The sequence below is a fragment of the Schistosoma mansoni genome, chromosome 3 (assembly GCF_000237925.1).
Source record: "Schistosoma mansoni strain Puerto Rico chromosome 3, complete genome".
Taxonomy (NCBI): Eukaryota; Metazoa; Platyhelminthes; class Trematoda; order Strigeidida; family Schistosomatidae; genus Schistosoma; species Schistosoma mansoni.
Genome location: NC_031497.1, coordinates 23408972 through 23425954, shown reverse-complemented (window position 1 = coordinate 23425954; position 16983 = coordinate 23408972). Strand labels below are relative to the sequence as shown.

Here is a 16983-nt window from a genome sequence, read left to right as displayed (position 1 = left end):
TGGAGTTTTGTTCTCTGAGCTGGATGGTTTTGTCGTGGAGTTTCGAGTAGAAGTTTGTGCTGATGATGTCGTTCAGAAGGACGATGAAAGCTCCACGACCAAACCATCCAGCTCAGAGAACAAAACTCCATCAAAAATAGACATACAGTTGTATGCAAAAGATGTGAAATTAAACAATGGGATAAATAATCAAACCACAACGAAAAATAAAAAAGTACAAATATAAATTCAGTGTAAAAAAAATAAATAAATTAGAATGTTAATAGTCAAACTAATTTAGAATAATTCAATTTTTTTTAGAAAGTACGTAAATCGTTGATATGACAGAATTAATACGAAAATACTTCAGTGATTAATTGAATTGTTATGTGTAGTCCAAAGACCAACTCTCGGATGGAAAGAAGGGTTCAACTTAGTAAGAAAGTAAAATTAACAAAGTACAAAAAATTAGATAAATTAAATATATTTTCTTGAGAAATACATCTGGATTTGACATTTCGGTAGAAAAAAAGCAAACAAAGGATTGTAAGCAAAGATGGATAGTGGTTAGCAGTGGAAGCCAGGATGCACGTCTCGTCCTATTTGGGACTTGTCAGCTGGATGTACCTGCATCTCAGAGTTGATGTTCACTGTGGAACTCGAACCCAGTACCTTTCGCTTCAAACACCATCGCGTTATCCACTCATCTACTGAGCCTTGATAGCCACTTGCTTGTGCAATGGGGTGAAGTTTAAATTCACTTGGTATTGTTTGTTTGAATCTTCCCATTGATGTTTAGGACTGCAACTGGTCAGTCTTTAATTCGCATATGTGCAATGTAGAATGTGGCACATGTGTACATCGGTTTAAGTCGCCATAACCTATTAGCAGTACGAGATGAAATTGTCAAGGCAAAATTACATTGCAGTAGAGATAGTAACGAAATTAATAGTAATTAAAAAAAAACATTATGGACCAAGATACAGTTTGAAAAGAAAATATAAGAACAATATCCAATAAACAAATATATTATACACTAATACTGAAAGTTAATGATTACACACACGAAGATATATATATATGACAAACTTCAATTGTAAACAACATAAACCGGCATAACTATCTAGGAAAGCATAGAGATTAGCAAAACAACCGTTAAATTATAAATACCATGGATAAATACACAGAAAAATAACGTAAGTTCTATTTCAAATATTTTACACACAACAAAATAGAACGTTCACATTGAAACTAATCAAAACGTAAACATTAACACGTACAAATCAACAACAAAAAAATATGTTTGTTTTTTTTTAGTTTAGGTGGCCTATTACCCCTCATGGAGGAGTATAGGCCGCTCACCAGCATTTTAGTTTAGCCGCATTTTTAATAGTTATATTTATATGATGTAATAACAAATAAATAGTGTAAAATAGATAGAAAGATAAGTACAAAGTATATTATGATAGTAGTATTTAAAGAATTTTATGCTAAAATTGTAGTTAGGAAAACAATTAGAAAGAAAAAAAAATGAAATGAATGACTGAAGATAATCAATTATGTAACTAAGTATTACATTATACTTGACTTAAGTAATAAAGATGAATTAAGTAAAAAGAAAGTGAGAAAGAAAAAGGAATATTAGAATGTCTCAACTTGGTGTATAGTTTTGAGACTGTATGCCTCGGTTCTATTTGATACCATCCTTACTGCTTTTTTTTAAATGAACTAAGTTTTATATTTCTATTCCGTGTTGTATCTACTAATGGAATATAGATTTGTATATATGAATAAATGAGGACACATAAAAAATTAGGCTAAGGATTAAATTACATTGAAGTTTATTTTAATCTACTTATTCATTCATTAATAGTATTAATCTGTAGGGGTTTTCTGACACAGATTATTCGACTAACCTTACCACCAACAATGCTTGAAATATGATTCTTTCGAAATGATTGTAGATAAAAAAACAATGATAATAGTATGAAAAGAGAGGCAACACCTACAGATACATATATAAAACAAAAGAGGAAAACACACTATACATAATATCTACTCAGGTTACGTAATTTTAACTGGACGAGTAGCAATCAGACATAACCGCACCTGTAATATCAGTTGAATTAACTGGAAGATGGAATTTTTCTGATGTCGCTGTGCTTGAATCGGATTCACATTTCTAATAAAATTTAGACAAAAAAAACAGGGATACGCAACCGTGAAAGCGTAAAATTAATGCTTTTGTAGAGAAAAGAAAAACGATTTCAAATATACAGAACAATTTTGTTAGGGATGTTAAATCCCCAGAACTTACTTGATAAATGGCTTAATTTTGTAATTTTATTTAGAAAATTTGAATGTAGCTGTTTTCGCGCCAAAAGCGCTCTTTTTACCTTCACGTCATATTTCCCACTTGTAAACTATCTTAAACGCTATTGGTCCATTGTTTCTTTGAGTGTGCTATTTTATAATGACGCCCAAGGACAATTTGTTGCTGTATATATACGCTTGAGTTTTTCCCCTTATGACTCGCTTGTGCTCGGCTGATTACGGAACATATATTCCCCTACTTTGCCTTGGACTTCTTCATCTAGTTAGCAGGGCCTGAGACAACAGATTAGATTAGCTTATCGTGTCATTGTGTCATTAGCCTTTCGTTCGTTACCGCGAAATCGACTTTGTTCAAGCACATCATTTGGCGACGGGGATATCAAATTTAAAGGTTGAAATAAAGTGAAAAATTTAGAACGAATATAGTTGAAAGTATGTGACTATTTTCATCTCAGTCATAGTCAACCATAAATAATTTACAAGCTAGCTTATATGTGAATCGATCCAATTTAAACACATCAATGTTAAATGACATATCACTACTACCAAAGGAACATTTGTATATTCCGTAAACGGTAAGAACTAATTTGAACAATTTACTTAAACAGCTTCAAGAAAAGTAGATTCATACAAGATCATTATTGTATGCTTAGCGATTAAGCATTATATAGGTTAACGAAAATGCTGACTAGTATTGGGGATGGTTGGAAGAAAGTTAGGGGAATCCAAACCATAACGTGGCATCAGTGCTTGAAGTCACTAACTTCTAGTTTAAGCCATGTTGGCAGATGTAGACTACTTGGTTGGGGTCCGCGTGACTATCGTAACCAATGGTTAGAGACTCTAGGTGATATGGTTCAGAATCGATCACAATGGCGTAGGTGTATACACTCTTTATCTTCTCTTAAACCTTGAGATTAAAATTGCTTCATATCTGTCTTTCTTCCTGTACTATATACTTATACACAACCTTTCTTTTATGTATTAACAACATTAAATTAACTACTTTTATGAATTCAGTGCTCATCTTGTTGTGCTAACGAGGTATGGCAACTTTGACCGATGCATATATGTGCCTGGTCCTACGTTATAGCTGACTGACTGACTGAGGTTAACAAAAACTTCAATTTGTGGATTACGTAATTGATGGAAGTATAAATTGGGATACATTTCAATAGATAACATCACTAATTGGAAATTGATATGAAACTAGAAATTTCTGAGAAAGGTATCTCATGAAGTATATACTCTCTTGTACAGTTTATGTACTCACAATATTTGAGAATACAACTCTAGCATACATAACAACTGGCGTAGTAACCCTGATCAGTGGTTGGAACTCTCAGGCGATATGATTTAAAACTGATCACATTGGTGTAGATCCATTTACTTCTTTTCATCTATCCATAAGTATTGAATTATAATTTTTATTTCATGGCCTTTAATTCTGTAAATTAATTCATTCGTCTTGAACCACATTCTTTCTGTTTAGTTCTTTTTACTTTCACAGACACCACTATTATTATTGACTTAATCTTATTCACTCTGTCTCGCTTGTGTTGACACGATTTGACAACTTGATTCGATGAATATTTGTTGCATGTCTGGGAATGATATAGTAACCATATCTTATCAGTTTAACTTTGAGTAAACTGCTTAAAAATGCCATAAAACTGTGTGTATGCATGTGAATGGCAAAATTTATGTGAAAATTCACCAGTCTATCTTTTTTGCAAAGAACAAGAGATTATTTTTATTTTGGAATGCACTAATGGATGCAGTCAATAGCGTTTCGTGCTTAACATTCTACTGATCTGGATGAGATTCCTACTTAACATGCTCTAGATACGATTTGACACATTCATGGATTTTAATATAATCATTCAGTAAACTAAACTTTTGTCAAAAAACTTTCATAATCTTATACAAAAACGATTAGTAAATTAAACCTAAACTATTTATCTTGTAGCTGACATACTTTGCATACCTTGAAACGTTTGCTCATACTTGACATTGATTAGTAAACGTCGCAAGATATTTTTCGCCCGCCTTCTCTAAATCTGGATTAGTGGGTGCCATCTCTTTATTTGTACCTGCTTTATAGACGGAGACCTAATACTATGGCGTGTATGCTTATAAAAGTATTTTTCTGATCCATAGAAACACCAATCAGAGAGCGACGTTTAGGTATGCTAGTTCGTTATTGCCGGATAAAGTAGCGGAACCAGTGTGAGAAGTAATTATGAAACCAGACCTAGGCAATTCATATGACATTTTAAAATAAGAACTCGCAAGTCACTTTACATACACATCAGCAAGTTATAGATAATTTATCAGCTAAGGTCCAGCTAGATAACAACACCTCATTACAAGCTGAAAACCATGTAATTAGTGATCTGGAAAATCCAGATTTATTTTACTATGTCTCAGACGTTTGTTGAGGGACATTCACCAGACCCTAGCTTTTGATGACAAGAACGTGGATATAGACAAGTCAATAACCGTTGATTTGCGTCAGTAGTTCTGTCCGGCGACATCAGTCACCAGTGGTTGCCGACCTGGACGATGAACAGACGTTTCTTCATTAAGTTGCAGGGTAGCAAATAACACCGAGCTAAGTTGCCAGACTTCTCTGTAACAGTAAGCGGATGATCGAATGAGACTGAGTTAAGGTGAGGTCTTTCAAGTGACCGAGACCTAGTTAAATGTTGAGTGTGTTCTCTCAAAGATAAGTAAATGGTCTTTGAACAGGGTTTATTCATTTTCTGTTCTAGAGTGGTAATTTAATCTGATAATGGTGTTTACAATGATACTAACAGTGATTTCGTGCGCAATGTACCTAAAGATTTTGAGAGAAAAAGAATGTGTCGTATGAGTCAACTGACTATTAAATCAAAACTAATGAATGTAAACTTAAACTAACTTCACCAGACTGATCACATTTCACTTCAATAGCATTCATAGTTGCATTGCCGCTTGGTGTTGTTGATCGAACTTCCTTAGATAACTCGTCGCCATTATTTGGCAGTTGGTTTGAATCAGCCATTTTAGACGCTAATGCTTGAGCTGTTTCCTCTTCTAAACGACGAATTTCCTCTATTGTAAGACCATACCACTCATCTTGCCACGCCCATACTTGCCGATGTGCTCTGAGCATAGTTTTTCGAAGTGCTAAAATAATGGAGTAAAATTTTGAATAATTTTATGTTTTAGAAGACGATATAGCATTCTGAAGTATTCATTATAATCCTATTGTAAAAAAAAGTCAAATATACAAATATTACACACGGATCGCTTAATACTAATCAATATTACGTTTGTCTAGCCTTTAATTCTAGACGAATTCCGATAAAAGTCAATACCAGTCAGAGTGACTCGACGTCACATGCAATGTTATGATGTTAGATGGTTGGAAACCATGGGCAGTAAACTTTGGACCTACGTTTTGTGAGAGTTGGCACTAATTAGCAAAGCGTATCTGCAATATACTGGGAATTAACACTCGCCATGAGATTTGAGCTCGCGTTATCAAGTGTCATAAACAATAATTTTACCACTGCCGAGTCATTAGCATCCTGGCCGAGATATTTGCATCAATCCACCAATGAACAGTAACCAATGTCGTATTTATGTAGTCCTCAGCACTGACCAACTTCTAACGATCATATTAAAAAAATCAGATGATAAATGAGCAATACATACTAACTAGATAGATGGCACATGTTCTTTTCAAGCAAAACATCTTGAAATATTTTAGTACAATGACAATGCATAAATTATTTAGGCTAAACTGAAACACCAGTTCAATACGATTGTAATGAATGTGAAGTGTACACCTCCCAATTCGGTGGTAAATGGAGTAATATTTACTACGATTCGGAAAATTACAACAATTTAATAAATTATTATTACAGTTCGCTTTAATAAGTGTTTAACAATAATTATCCTTATTGATAGCGACTAATAACTGAAAAGGCTTCAAAAGGCAAAGTTCACACTTTAAAAACCACCTTTCAAAGTGGGGGATTTTTAATTGTTTTTGAAGGTGAAAAAAATTTGTCATGAAAACTGTTTTACGGTTGAGAACAGATTTCTGAAGTTACACTCAAACAAACTGAACAGTAAATCTTAAGTTTGAAAAGATTGTTTGGTATTTTACTCTACGAAATTCGTAAAAATTCGTTCGGCTACATCCCAATCGACCTTTATAACATGGTAGAACTTCGAAAAGAATATTTCGAATAAATGAATAGGGTGAAACGTTAAATAGGTGTAGTAGCATGATCAGGAGTGACAGTACTACAGAAAGTTACATACGCTCAAGAGAGTTCTTTTTGACTGCCACACAATACAAGTTATGAAATTGATTAACTTCCTATTTAATAAGCTTCAGGGAAGTAATGAGATAGTTAATTTCCTTTTATTACAATACGGTGAAATGTAATTGTTCGATCTCAGTTCTTAAAACTTTAGCATCATATCCTAAATAGGAACTAGTTGGAGAAAACAGTTTTTATTTCTGAAAAGTTTTTGTAAGACAGCAGACCAATGAACAGAACTAATCGCTTTCATATAGATAGTTTTAGTGATAGAAACATACTAACAATCCCGATATTAGCACAAGTTTTGTAAAGTTGATATACATATAAAACGAACCATACTTTAAGCACATATTGTATCATTTGAAAACAAACTCAAACAAATTATTAGAGATTCTAAAACAGTGAAAAATACTCAAAACACTTATCAAGTCTGAGTAGTATATGATGATCTAACAATCAGAGGACTTGTTTCCCACTCAACAGATTGAAGATTTCAACTACAGTTTAATCAGTCTAATTGTATCACTATTCCTAAAATAAAAATACTGTGGCTCAAATTCGAGCATATAAACTTTCATTTGAAAAATGAATAACAGGAGAAATAATACCGACTTCTATTGGGTCTGTTATTTATCCACTAATTATATTGGCCAAAGTTATTCTGGATTATTTTACAAATAATAATGATTACTGAGATTCATAGATATTTTTTTAATAGTGCATAAATAATTATCAAATTGAGTAGACAACAAGAAGCATAAATCATTTAACTTTTGAACGTAAAAGTGTTACATACCAGTGTCATGGATAAACTGTTCCACTCGTGTTTGTGTACCCCAATAACGGAATTCTACTCGACAAAGTTTATATGCACACATAATACGTTTATGAAGTGGCTTTAGACATTCAACAGTAGCTGGTGAATTATCATAAGTTCGAGTCGGTGGTTTTTCATAAGTTTCATGAGTCACTTGTTGAGCATCAATAAATTCCTCACGCCAATTAGGTGATAATGGACCACGACCAGTTGCTTCTGATACATAAATACTAGGATCTTCTTCTGGTTTATAATCACTTCCAGTAATTGAATCTTTTACGATATCAATAAAATCTGCATAGAAAATTCGAAAACAAAAGGACGAATGTACTTAACGATAAGAAAGGGAAATGAAAAAGTATACGTTAACAATAATGAAACGTTTACAGAAACTTGATTTTAAAGAATTACCCAAAAATCTATGGTGAAAAGAATTACATTAGTTTGTCAGTCAGTCAGTCAGTCACAACATAGAACCTCGTATGTACGTACATCAGTTCGAGTCGCCACACCACATTAGCACAGAGATGCAGTTGTTGATTCAAATCCCATAGTGGTAGAAGTAGTAAGAGTTTGCACTTTTCTATAGACAACGATAACCTTTGAAATTCAATCTTTGGAAAATAAATAACATTTGAAAACAGTTCTTAAATTTGTACATGGTCAAATAAAATATTAAAATTAGTTGACAGATAATAATCCGCAATTAGTTGGATAAAGACAGAATGAAATAAAGCAGTCCATCGTTAGTCAGAGAATTTACTACTACTTAGAATAAAGAAGCAATAGATGCAAATAAAAATTGAATGGATCTTTTTGTTTTTACAGTGATGAAAACTCTATCTACACCCCTATATGTGCACAATTTTAGCTTGTCTAGATCTTTGGACTACCTGTTTTCCAACCATAGCAACGATTTCTTTTACTTTCAATGTCTTTTAACTGATTAATTATGCTTATTCACTACATTTTATCAAATGAGCTTTTAAAAAACACTTTTACCGAGGCACCAAACAATAAGAAACTCAGAGACATCATAGTAGTCGGTGTAATCCTCTTAATATTTACCCTTTGGGAAAATGATGTACAAATATGTCATTATTCATGAACTCGAAGGAAAATATAAAGGAAATACCCTATCGTAAACTACCTAGTAAGTGATGAAGAATAGTTCCCATAGCAGAACTAGTAAAAAATCCTTACAGTTTGAAATAATGTGAATGCATATGTTGAAATAGTTATGGATGAAAGCGCAAATAATCTTTTGCCATACAACCATAATCAAAACCGTAACAAGAACGATGACACAAGACAATTAACTAGGTCTGTGGCTTTATTATGAATCATACTTTTTACTTTTCGAATTGTATCTTCTATGCCTGACCACTTTGCTACCAATAATACTACTATATATAGTACTCTGGGATTTGCCTTGACAATTTCATCTCGGTGTATTAATGAGGTGTAGCAACTTATACTAATGTACACATGTGCCAGATTCTATGTTATGTCTGACTACCCGGTAGACCAAAAATCGACGGTTTGAATTGTAAATAGTGTTGCATGAAATTAATAATTATGTTAAGATAAAACTAAACATAGTGTTATCCTTGAATGATGCATTATTTAATCTATACTTCTATTTTTAAACATATTTATTTTGCTTTGATTTGGTCAGTTGACTCGTCTTTCTCTCTCATCCTCGGATAGATGTAATCATCGATGTTGACATTAAGTCACACGAATTAATTACATCCCCTATTCTAATTCTTTTTACCAGTTACACAATAATTTGAACAAATTTAAACGAAAAATGAGTTAAACACAACTGATATAATTAAACCAAAAAAACTTGAACGTCAGTTATTTAATGACAAAAGCTTTACCGTTTAACTCATGAGTAAAATATGTAGACCGATATAGTATCCGATATGTGACAACTCACCAATGATACGTGCCTTTCTTTCATCTGGTGAAAGGTTGAAAACATCATCTTGTTCTCCAGCATCGTCGAAAAAATATGTTTCCACATCGAGTACCAACTTTTCGACAAAAGGGACTTTATAAATTGTCCTGGTGTATGGATACGCGTTCCATGCCTCTTCTTCAACACGTAGAGCCGATGATGGTAGTATATTACGAAGCCAAGCTACAGTTTAAATTATAAAACAACAGTTAAACTACATTATATTTATATGGAAATTTTCAGCATTGTTTGTCCCACAAATTGTATAACCGGAACAGATGACTCTAATAGTGAGTCACAGTAAAAAAAGACAGGAATTTACATGGTCCCAAGTTGTCACATAACGTCAACCATCGTCTTTAACTATTTATGGTGAGTATTCCTCAAGTCATATCCAAGAAAATTGTACTGACTGACATGCTTCATACCAGCAGTCAATGACCTGATAAATTGGATTCACACGCTGGGCTTTTAGTTCCCAACTTTTTTTCCAATCTACTTACATATCAGCCAGGAACACACATCAAGGTAGGTGGTGGTTAGTTATGAGTAACATACGTCCAAACCAACTTACTCGATGAAGGCTTATATCGATATATATATATATATATTGATGCATATTAGGCTTTTACAACTACTCAGGACTATATAAATGTGTTATAACTTGTGGCCGAATGGATACCTAGTTAATGTATGACGTGACAAAACCGCCAACCAGAGTGACACACGAAAACCGTACAAGCAGTCTAGAGTGCTTATCGGTCCTGCTTCTGCCTAGCCCAGCCAGTTAAGTCCAGAACACCAATAACAGCCTCTGCAGTATGAATCATTGTATTTCAAACATACTGAGTTTATATACCAAACAGATTGACCACATCGTACCAATAAAATAGGAAATAACATTTGCACAAGATTTAGCCAAATGTGGCTGTGAATATGGGAGGCAGCAATTAATTGGCTAAGGATAACTCAAGAATGGTAAATCGTACAATAATATTCTATACGTCAAAATAAAGCTTATAATAAGGGGAACATGAGTACGAATAGTTTAGTTATTTAGCAATTATACGATAATAAATATATGCATAATAAACGGATGTCAAAGTGACCATTCACTATTGTTATCGGGACACAAAAAAACGTCTATCGGTTTCTACATACTAAGTGACAATCAGACTTCTAACATAGCTTGTATACAACGTAAATAATATGTAAAATATGGAAGTGTAATACACTAGGTTAGTGGTTAGTAAGTGACCTGTGAAAAACTCCAACAACTTTGGTTCAAAGAGTTCAGAAACATAGAACTTACTTGGTAAATGGCTACCCACATGATAAATTTTAAATGTGTATTGACCTTTTCCTCCAGGACCATTTTCATAAGGTTCGTTTTTCAATATTTCCACACCACTTCCACGGCCTGTACTCTCTTCACGAGACTTTTTCTAGGTTAAATATAAAGGTTTACAAATAACTCATCTGTTAGACCAAAGACATTTCACTTTTATTATCGTGGAAGAAATATACATCTTATCACTCATTAAAGCAATGGAAATAAACACATCTAGAAACATGTGATCGGCGATGTATTAAAGTAAGTTATGATCAAATAGCCAATGTGAGAGAAACTATACAGCAAATCTGGCAATGAATTCATAATCTGCTTTGGTTGAGATTTAAATGATGGAAAGTTTCTTTGCTCAAATGGTCAGCATTTATGACGTCAATGTTATTTCATGTGGCAGGATTAGGTATATTGAACTCTATTCAATGAAATAAATTGGCCTCAGGAAAAAGTATCCTTGATAATTACAGGTGTGATCTGCTTTATAGGGGAGGGTTTTCAGCTCTTGATTCCCGAAAATGTTGACTCAATCAAGTTTACATACATTGTGAACAAGTAGCGTATGTCAGCCTCCACAAGAACCCATCTGCTTTTTCCTTATTTGTATAATATCCTTTTGATAATTGTTATAGTGAGTTCACTTTTATCGCTACCTTTGTTCATAAATGATAAAAACATCTTGACTGGTTCCACTAACAAAATATTATATTTTCTATCTCAACTGAAAATTATGCCCTCACATATTAAAAGCTGATGCAAAACTGAAAATCAAATCCCAACAGTCGAAACGTTGGGAATCAGTTGCTAAGTGACCAGAGGACTTGGCTTTTATGCAATCAGTTTTAAGTTCGAACCATACCCGATATGACATCAATAGCCTTTACTTAATAAGTTACATGATTCAATCAATTAAATATACACTTCGGTGCTTTTCTTTTGGCAAGTATGTGAATAAATTCATTCATCTTTAGGTGAACGATTGAAGGCTTTAAAAGATGTTTTTATGTTGTGAAACCTGGGCAACTCAACCATTCTTAATAACGGTGCCACAGTACGTAGTACAAAAGTATGTGCATTACTCCATACAAGCGATCATAAGCCATTTTATAAATAAGGATAGAGAAAATGCTATCTGTACTGATGGTTTCCAGAACTATTAAGAAACAGAATGTAAATAAAAGCCTTTACAAATGGTGTATTACAATAAATTAGTGATCAAAAGTATTCAATAGACACAGATTGTGAAAAAAATTAACATTAAATTTCATTAAATACAAACAAAAGATAGAAAATTACAAAGACAGACAAGTTAGTGCGGTTTAATCAACCTGTACTATTGTTTTACAAAATTCTAAGCGACTTAATGGTGTCTGTGACTATACCGTATCACTTAATTTGTGGTGTGACGTAACAGTACTAATTAGAAGAATATGCGTACGTCTGTAGTATTCCTAAAGTGACAGGATGGGAAGCCCACCAACCACAAAGAAAAAACATTATAAACAAAAACAACCGAAGAACGTTTACCTGAATCATATACAACTGAGCTATCCGATATTCGGCAACTGTTAAGGGCATGCATATGCGATACTCCTTGAGAAGCATAGTTGGAAGCTAAATAACGAAAATATTTAGATTCCTAAAAAACGAAAGATATATCATTAGTGTATTTAGTCTAGCAAATATAAATGAATATTGGATATTTTAATGACATATTGTAATATTTATCAGTCACCTAGTTTTCAGGTAAAAGCTTGTACAATATTCATTATGATCATCCAAGTTGTGGTCGACAGAGAACATGAACCAATTATTATGAAAATAGTACAATTTAATCGCTGAATCTGGACTAAGTTATAGGCCACATTACTTTATATTATAATAATATTTATATTTCAAGACTATATCAGACAGGATTCAGAGCCATGATTTCATAATTTACACTTAAGTATCTGTATGTCCAAGAATGAAACACGTTTACAAACCCAGAAGCGGAATTCTCTCAAGCAGATGTTAATGGGAGTCCGATAACTGACCGATCTAAAACTTCAAGCAAACTAGAAAGTCGACAAAAAGGAACGTAGTATTCAAGATCGCATAAAAAATATAACCAGATAGTTTTAAATGATGAAAATTCACTAAAAGGATCGAGATCTTTAGTTATCCTAATCAGCGACAGGAAACCGCCAACATATACATCATAATCCATTAAAATAAATCATTAAATTATCTGACAGTAAAATCGAACCGACAACTATAGACTGGTTAGATTATGTTTGCATAGGGTAACTCGACAAATTTTTCTTTAAGATTATATGCATACACTCAATCGATTAATCCTATGATCTTCATTAGGAATGATCAATCAAACTTTGAACTATTCCGACCTCAAACAAGCAGAAGCAGAACGCTATCAAGTGCATACGCTGCTGGAACACTCAAAAAAATCTTTTGATTTCTAAGCCTTCATAGTGCGCACAGAAGCATAAATTGTAAAGAGAGAGTATGTAGGTGTCAACCTAACATTATTCCAACTATTACTCAAATAAACAAGAACCACTTCAAAATGTGTGCCTATTTGTAACTCCGCTTACAGCATATGACTGATTGAGATATATCGCTATTGTGATAGCAACTTGACAAATAGTGATGACCCATAACAGATGGATCATATGGATGAGGCTTTGACCACAAGATGAATACAAACCAAGCCATGACCTGTGTGAATACATGAATTTGTTTTTGGAACAAACCAACTTTCGGGTTACAGTTTCGAATACTCGACTACCGATCGAGGAAAAATAAGTGTAGTAATTTATTTGCAATATCCCAATGAACAGAAAATCAAAATTTACGTGTTGCAACTTACATCCCAGAAATTCAACCTCCTACTTACTGGAGTACTACAAATATATTATTTCTAATACCTTGAAAAATCTATACAAAGCTCAATTTATTTGGAATTATTAGCATCTAAAGAGTTTGTGTGTCAAATAAACGAATACCCAGAATTACGTACTTGCCCATTAGACCCTATAATTTGACCTATACAACCTGTAAATTCATCACACGGATAATATTAAAACGGTGAATCAAAAAAGAGAATAAGATCAACTTTGCATAGGGACATAATGCCGTAGGGTAAGTTAGAAAGTACTAATTTACCTATCACTTAAACCGCCAAACAATATGTAATGAATTTGGAACAAAAACGATTATGCCTATACTGGTGTCGGATGCTTTAGAAATGTTCCTGATATTGAATAGCCTAAAAAATTATATTTCTGCATTCTTTGTGGCTAACAGTATACGTTTAGAAATAACAAATACATAAACCATAGCCCAATAATTTTGACAACTGTTGTATGCATTATTGGTATACCAATATCCCGAGCAACCGTTACACAATATGACCTTAACTGATTATTGTAGTCATAAAGTGTATTGAGATATTATGAGGATATTATGTGGCTGAATATACATACATCTTTTTTGAGAAAGTAGACCTTTTACAGGTAGTTACACATTTCAAACAAACCTTGTCTATTTGTGCCGAATATTTTATAGAGTGATTTATACAATAGTGCAAAGTATTCACTCTTCCTTTAGATCTTGAGTTTAGGCTCGTCTTATACTTTTTATTGCGCATATATATCTGGTGCCTTCTTGTACCAATATTTATGTGATTAAATAAATAAATGAATAAATTTTATTGCAAGAATTAATTTTCTCCTGAACCATTTTCTGTAAGCCTAATTTCTACACCCCAGTGCCCTGGTGCAGTCAAGGGTGGGGAGAGTTCGCTCCCGCTCTCGAAATGCCTTCATATGGTTACAAGTATATAGCCACTGTTAAAGAAGTCCTACTCACTGCCTTCTCAAGGCGTGGGTATTGTTTACGAAACTGAAGGGACGATAAGCGTTCAACACTTTAAAAATTTTGTTGGGTACAGAGAACCCGCCAGGCGCAGTTGGAAAACCCTGATTCCAAACCTACAATGCACATTGGCTCCAGGACCTTGAGGGAATATGTAGCGTACGAACCTACTCTTGACCGATGGATACCATCGAACCGCATCTTCTTACGCTGCTCCATTGTTTTGTGGATTAGACCCCTACATCAACGGCTCGGGAAGTGGCCCCCTAAGAAAACTGCCCGCTTTAGTTTGAGCGACCAGAGAGTACCCCAGATCTTATATGACTTTTTGTGGCGTGTATTTATTTTTGTGCCCCTTTATATGGGCGCAAGAAAGTAACCAGGCCCCTTAGCATCAATATTTGTTTAAATAAATAATAAAAAGAATTTTCTACTACCGCTAATGATGTTACTACACTGACTAGTTAGCTATTTCTTCATAAGTTTTCTGATATTGTATAACAAATTGAACCAGTGAACATTTTCGAGGTTCCAAATTGCTTATGAATGACTAAAGAAGTTCCAAAGATGAGTAGTTAGGAATCTTTATGCGTCATTGATCGTTTCTGAAAACTAACGCTGAGGAAACCTTATCGCCAAAAGAACCTTGACTAATACTTACTTCAAAACTCCACTGAAACAAAAATTGTTATGTGTAGAGTTGTGAGCTTAGCTTGATGACTTTAGGGTTCGTAATATTACATAAGATCGAGATTTGGTGCATTAGATGACAGATGGAAACTCGATGTTTTTAATCTACATATAAAGACAATAGAGTAATCTACTAGATGCAATGACTAAAAATTTTCGAAGCCATGTAATTGAGTGTTTCGATCTTATCTTGATTAGTTTGCAATCAGTGTCACTGAGTATGGGATGTACTTTGCACATTTTAAGTGCAAAAGACCTTTACAAGAAAGATAGGAGCCTATATCTCTACTCACTTTTTGTGATGGGACGTTAGAAGTAACCGAAAAGTTTTTGTATCTCGGTAGTTGCGTGGACATTGTTGGTGGCGTGACAGATAGAATCAATTTACGTATGGTGAAAGTCAGAGCAGTTTATGAAAATTCGGGCCAACTTTGTGGACGTCACTGTTATTCCAGTTGAAAAATGTCAGGTTTACAACGCATCTGTCAAAACTCTGCTTTATAGTTATAAAACCTGACCTCTTCAAGTTGAAGAGTTTCGGTGAATACCCATGTTTGATCATCGTCGTCTCCGAAAAACTGATGACAGTCAGTGGCAACACCATGTTGGCAATGTTGAGATTCAGTAGTGTTTGGGCACAAAGATGACCTCCTATCTTTGCGAATCTACATACTTGATGTTTTACAAAACCAGAGCAGGTTGTGTACTCCATTACAAAACCATTTAAAACACATGTGCCATACATACAGTATTTTGTAAAGTAATTTGATATTTTGATGTACCCCAATCTTCCAATTTTGTCCGTTTTAAGGAAATCTCGGTAGAAACTACAAATTATGACAGGATATTGGGGAAAACCCCAAAATCGGGAGATCGGGATCATGTGTTTTTACTAACGAACTGAAAAAACCACGATTCAGATTTACCTTATTAACAAGATACCCAAAAATATGCACTTGTTGCACTCTCTTACGCTGACTTTATGCTATAAGTGAAAAATAAGACTGGAGATTACAAACTTATGTTTTGAAATAACGATCAGCATACAAAAACTATGCATAAGAATATATCAACAGTTATAAGTCACCATATATAACATTTATTTTTATCATTTAACATAAGGCCACATTAAACAGATTACGAGCAACTAATGGTAAGCTGGGAACCCACAGTAACAAACCAAGGAACGAAAACTGTAGGAAAACGTTTTGAATGGGCGTCACTTCGTGATTTTGTAAAACAAGAACAACATTTTCACTCTCCCGGTTTGTGACTCCTATAATTATAAGCTGAAGTTGCTTGTTTTCAAACTCCGAATATCTGTTGCATCATTAGTAGCGAGTCCAACGTGATAAACTGTGGATCTATTCCTTGATGTAACATCACATATTTTTTTTACTTCTACATACCGTGACACGATTTTTGTTTTCTCGGATTGCTTTTCGCTCATTTATATATTTCGTTCCTATCATCACAGAACAGACGCCCTAACTGTTAAAGATTTATACTCTTTCGCCAACCACTTTTTGACTCATGCCAAATGGTTCAAATGGTTTTAGGCGAAATAGAAGAGGCTTTCGCTTAACAGGCTTCTGTATATAATAACAGTGGATTGCCGACACTTCCAGGTAGGAACGTAGGTATATCATCAATA

The 16983-nt window shown here is 33.9% G+C and overlaps 1 protein-coding gene across 1 annotated transcript in view; it reads right to left on the bottom strand.

Moving 5' to 3' along the window:
• The window catches only part of Smp_197450 (phosphatidylinositol transfer protein), a gene marked incomplete at both ends in the record, with an annotated part of 47373 nt that extends 35005 nt beyond the window's left edge, over positions 1-12368 (bottom strand). The window contains 5 exons of the mRNA XM_018799706.1: positions 5242-5484; positions 7432-7746; positions 9398-9601; positions 10731-10863; positions 12291-12368. Coding sequence (XP_018651469.1) covers positions 5242-5484; positions 7432-7746; positions 9398-9601; positions 10731-10863; positions 12291-12368 — 973 coding nt within the window. The remainder of the gene's footprint in view (positions 1-5241; positions 5485-7431; positions 7747-9397; positions 9602-10730; positions 10864-12290) is intronic.
• Between the last annotated feature and the right edge of the window lie 4615 nt (positions 12369-16983).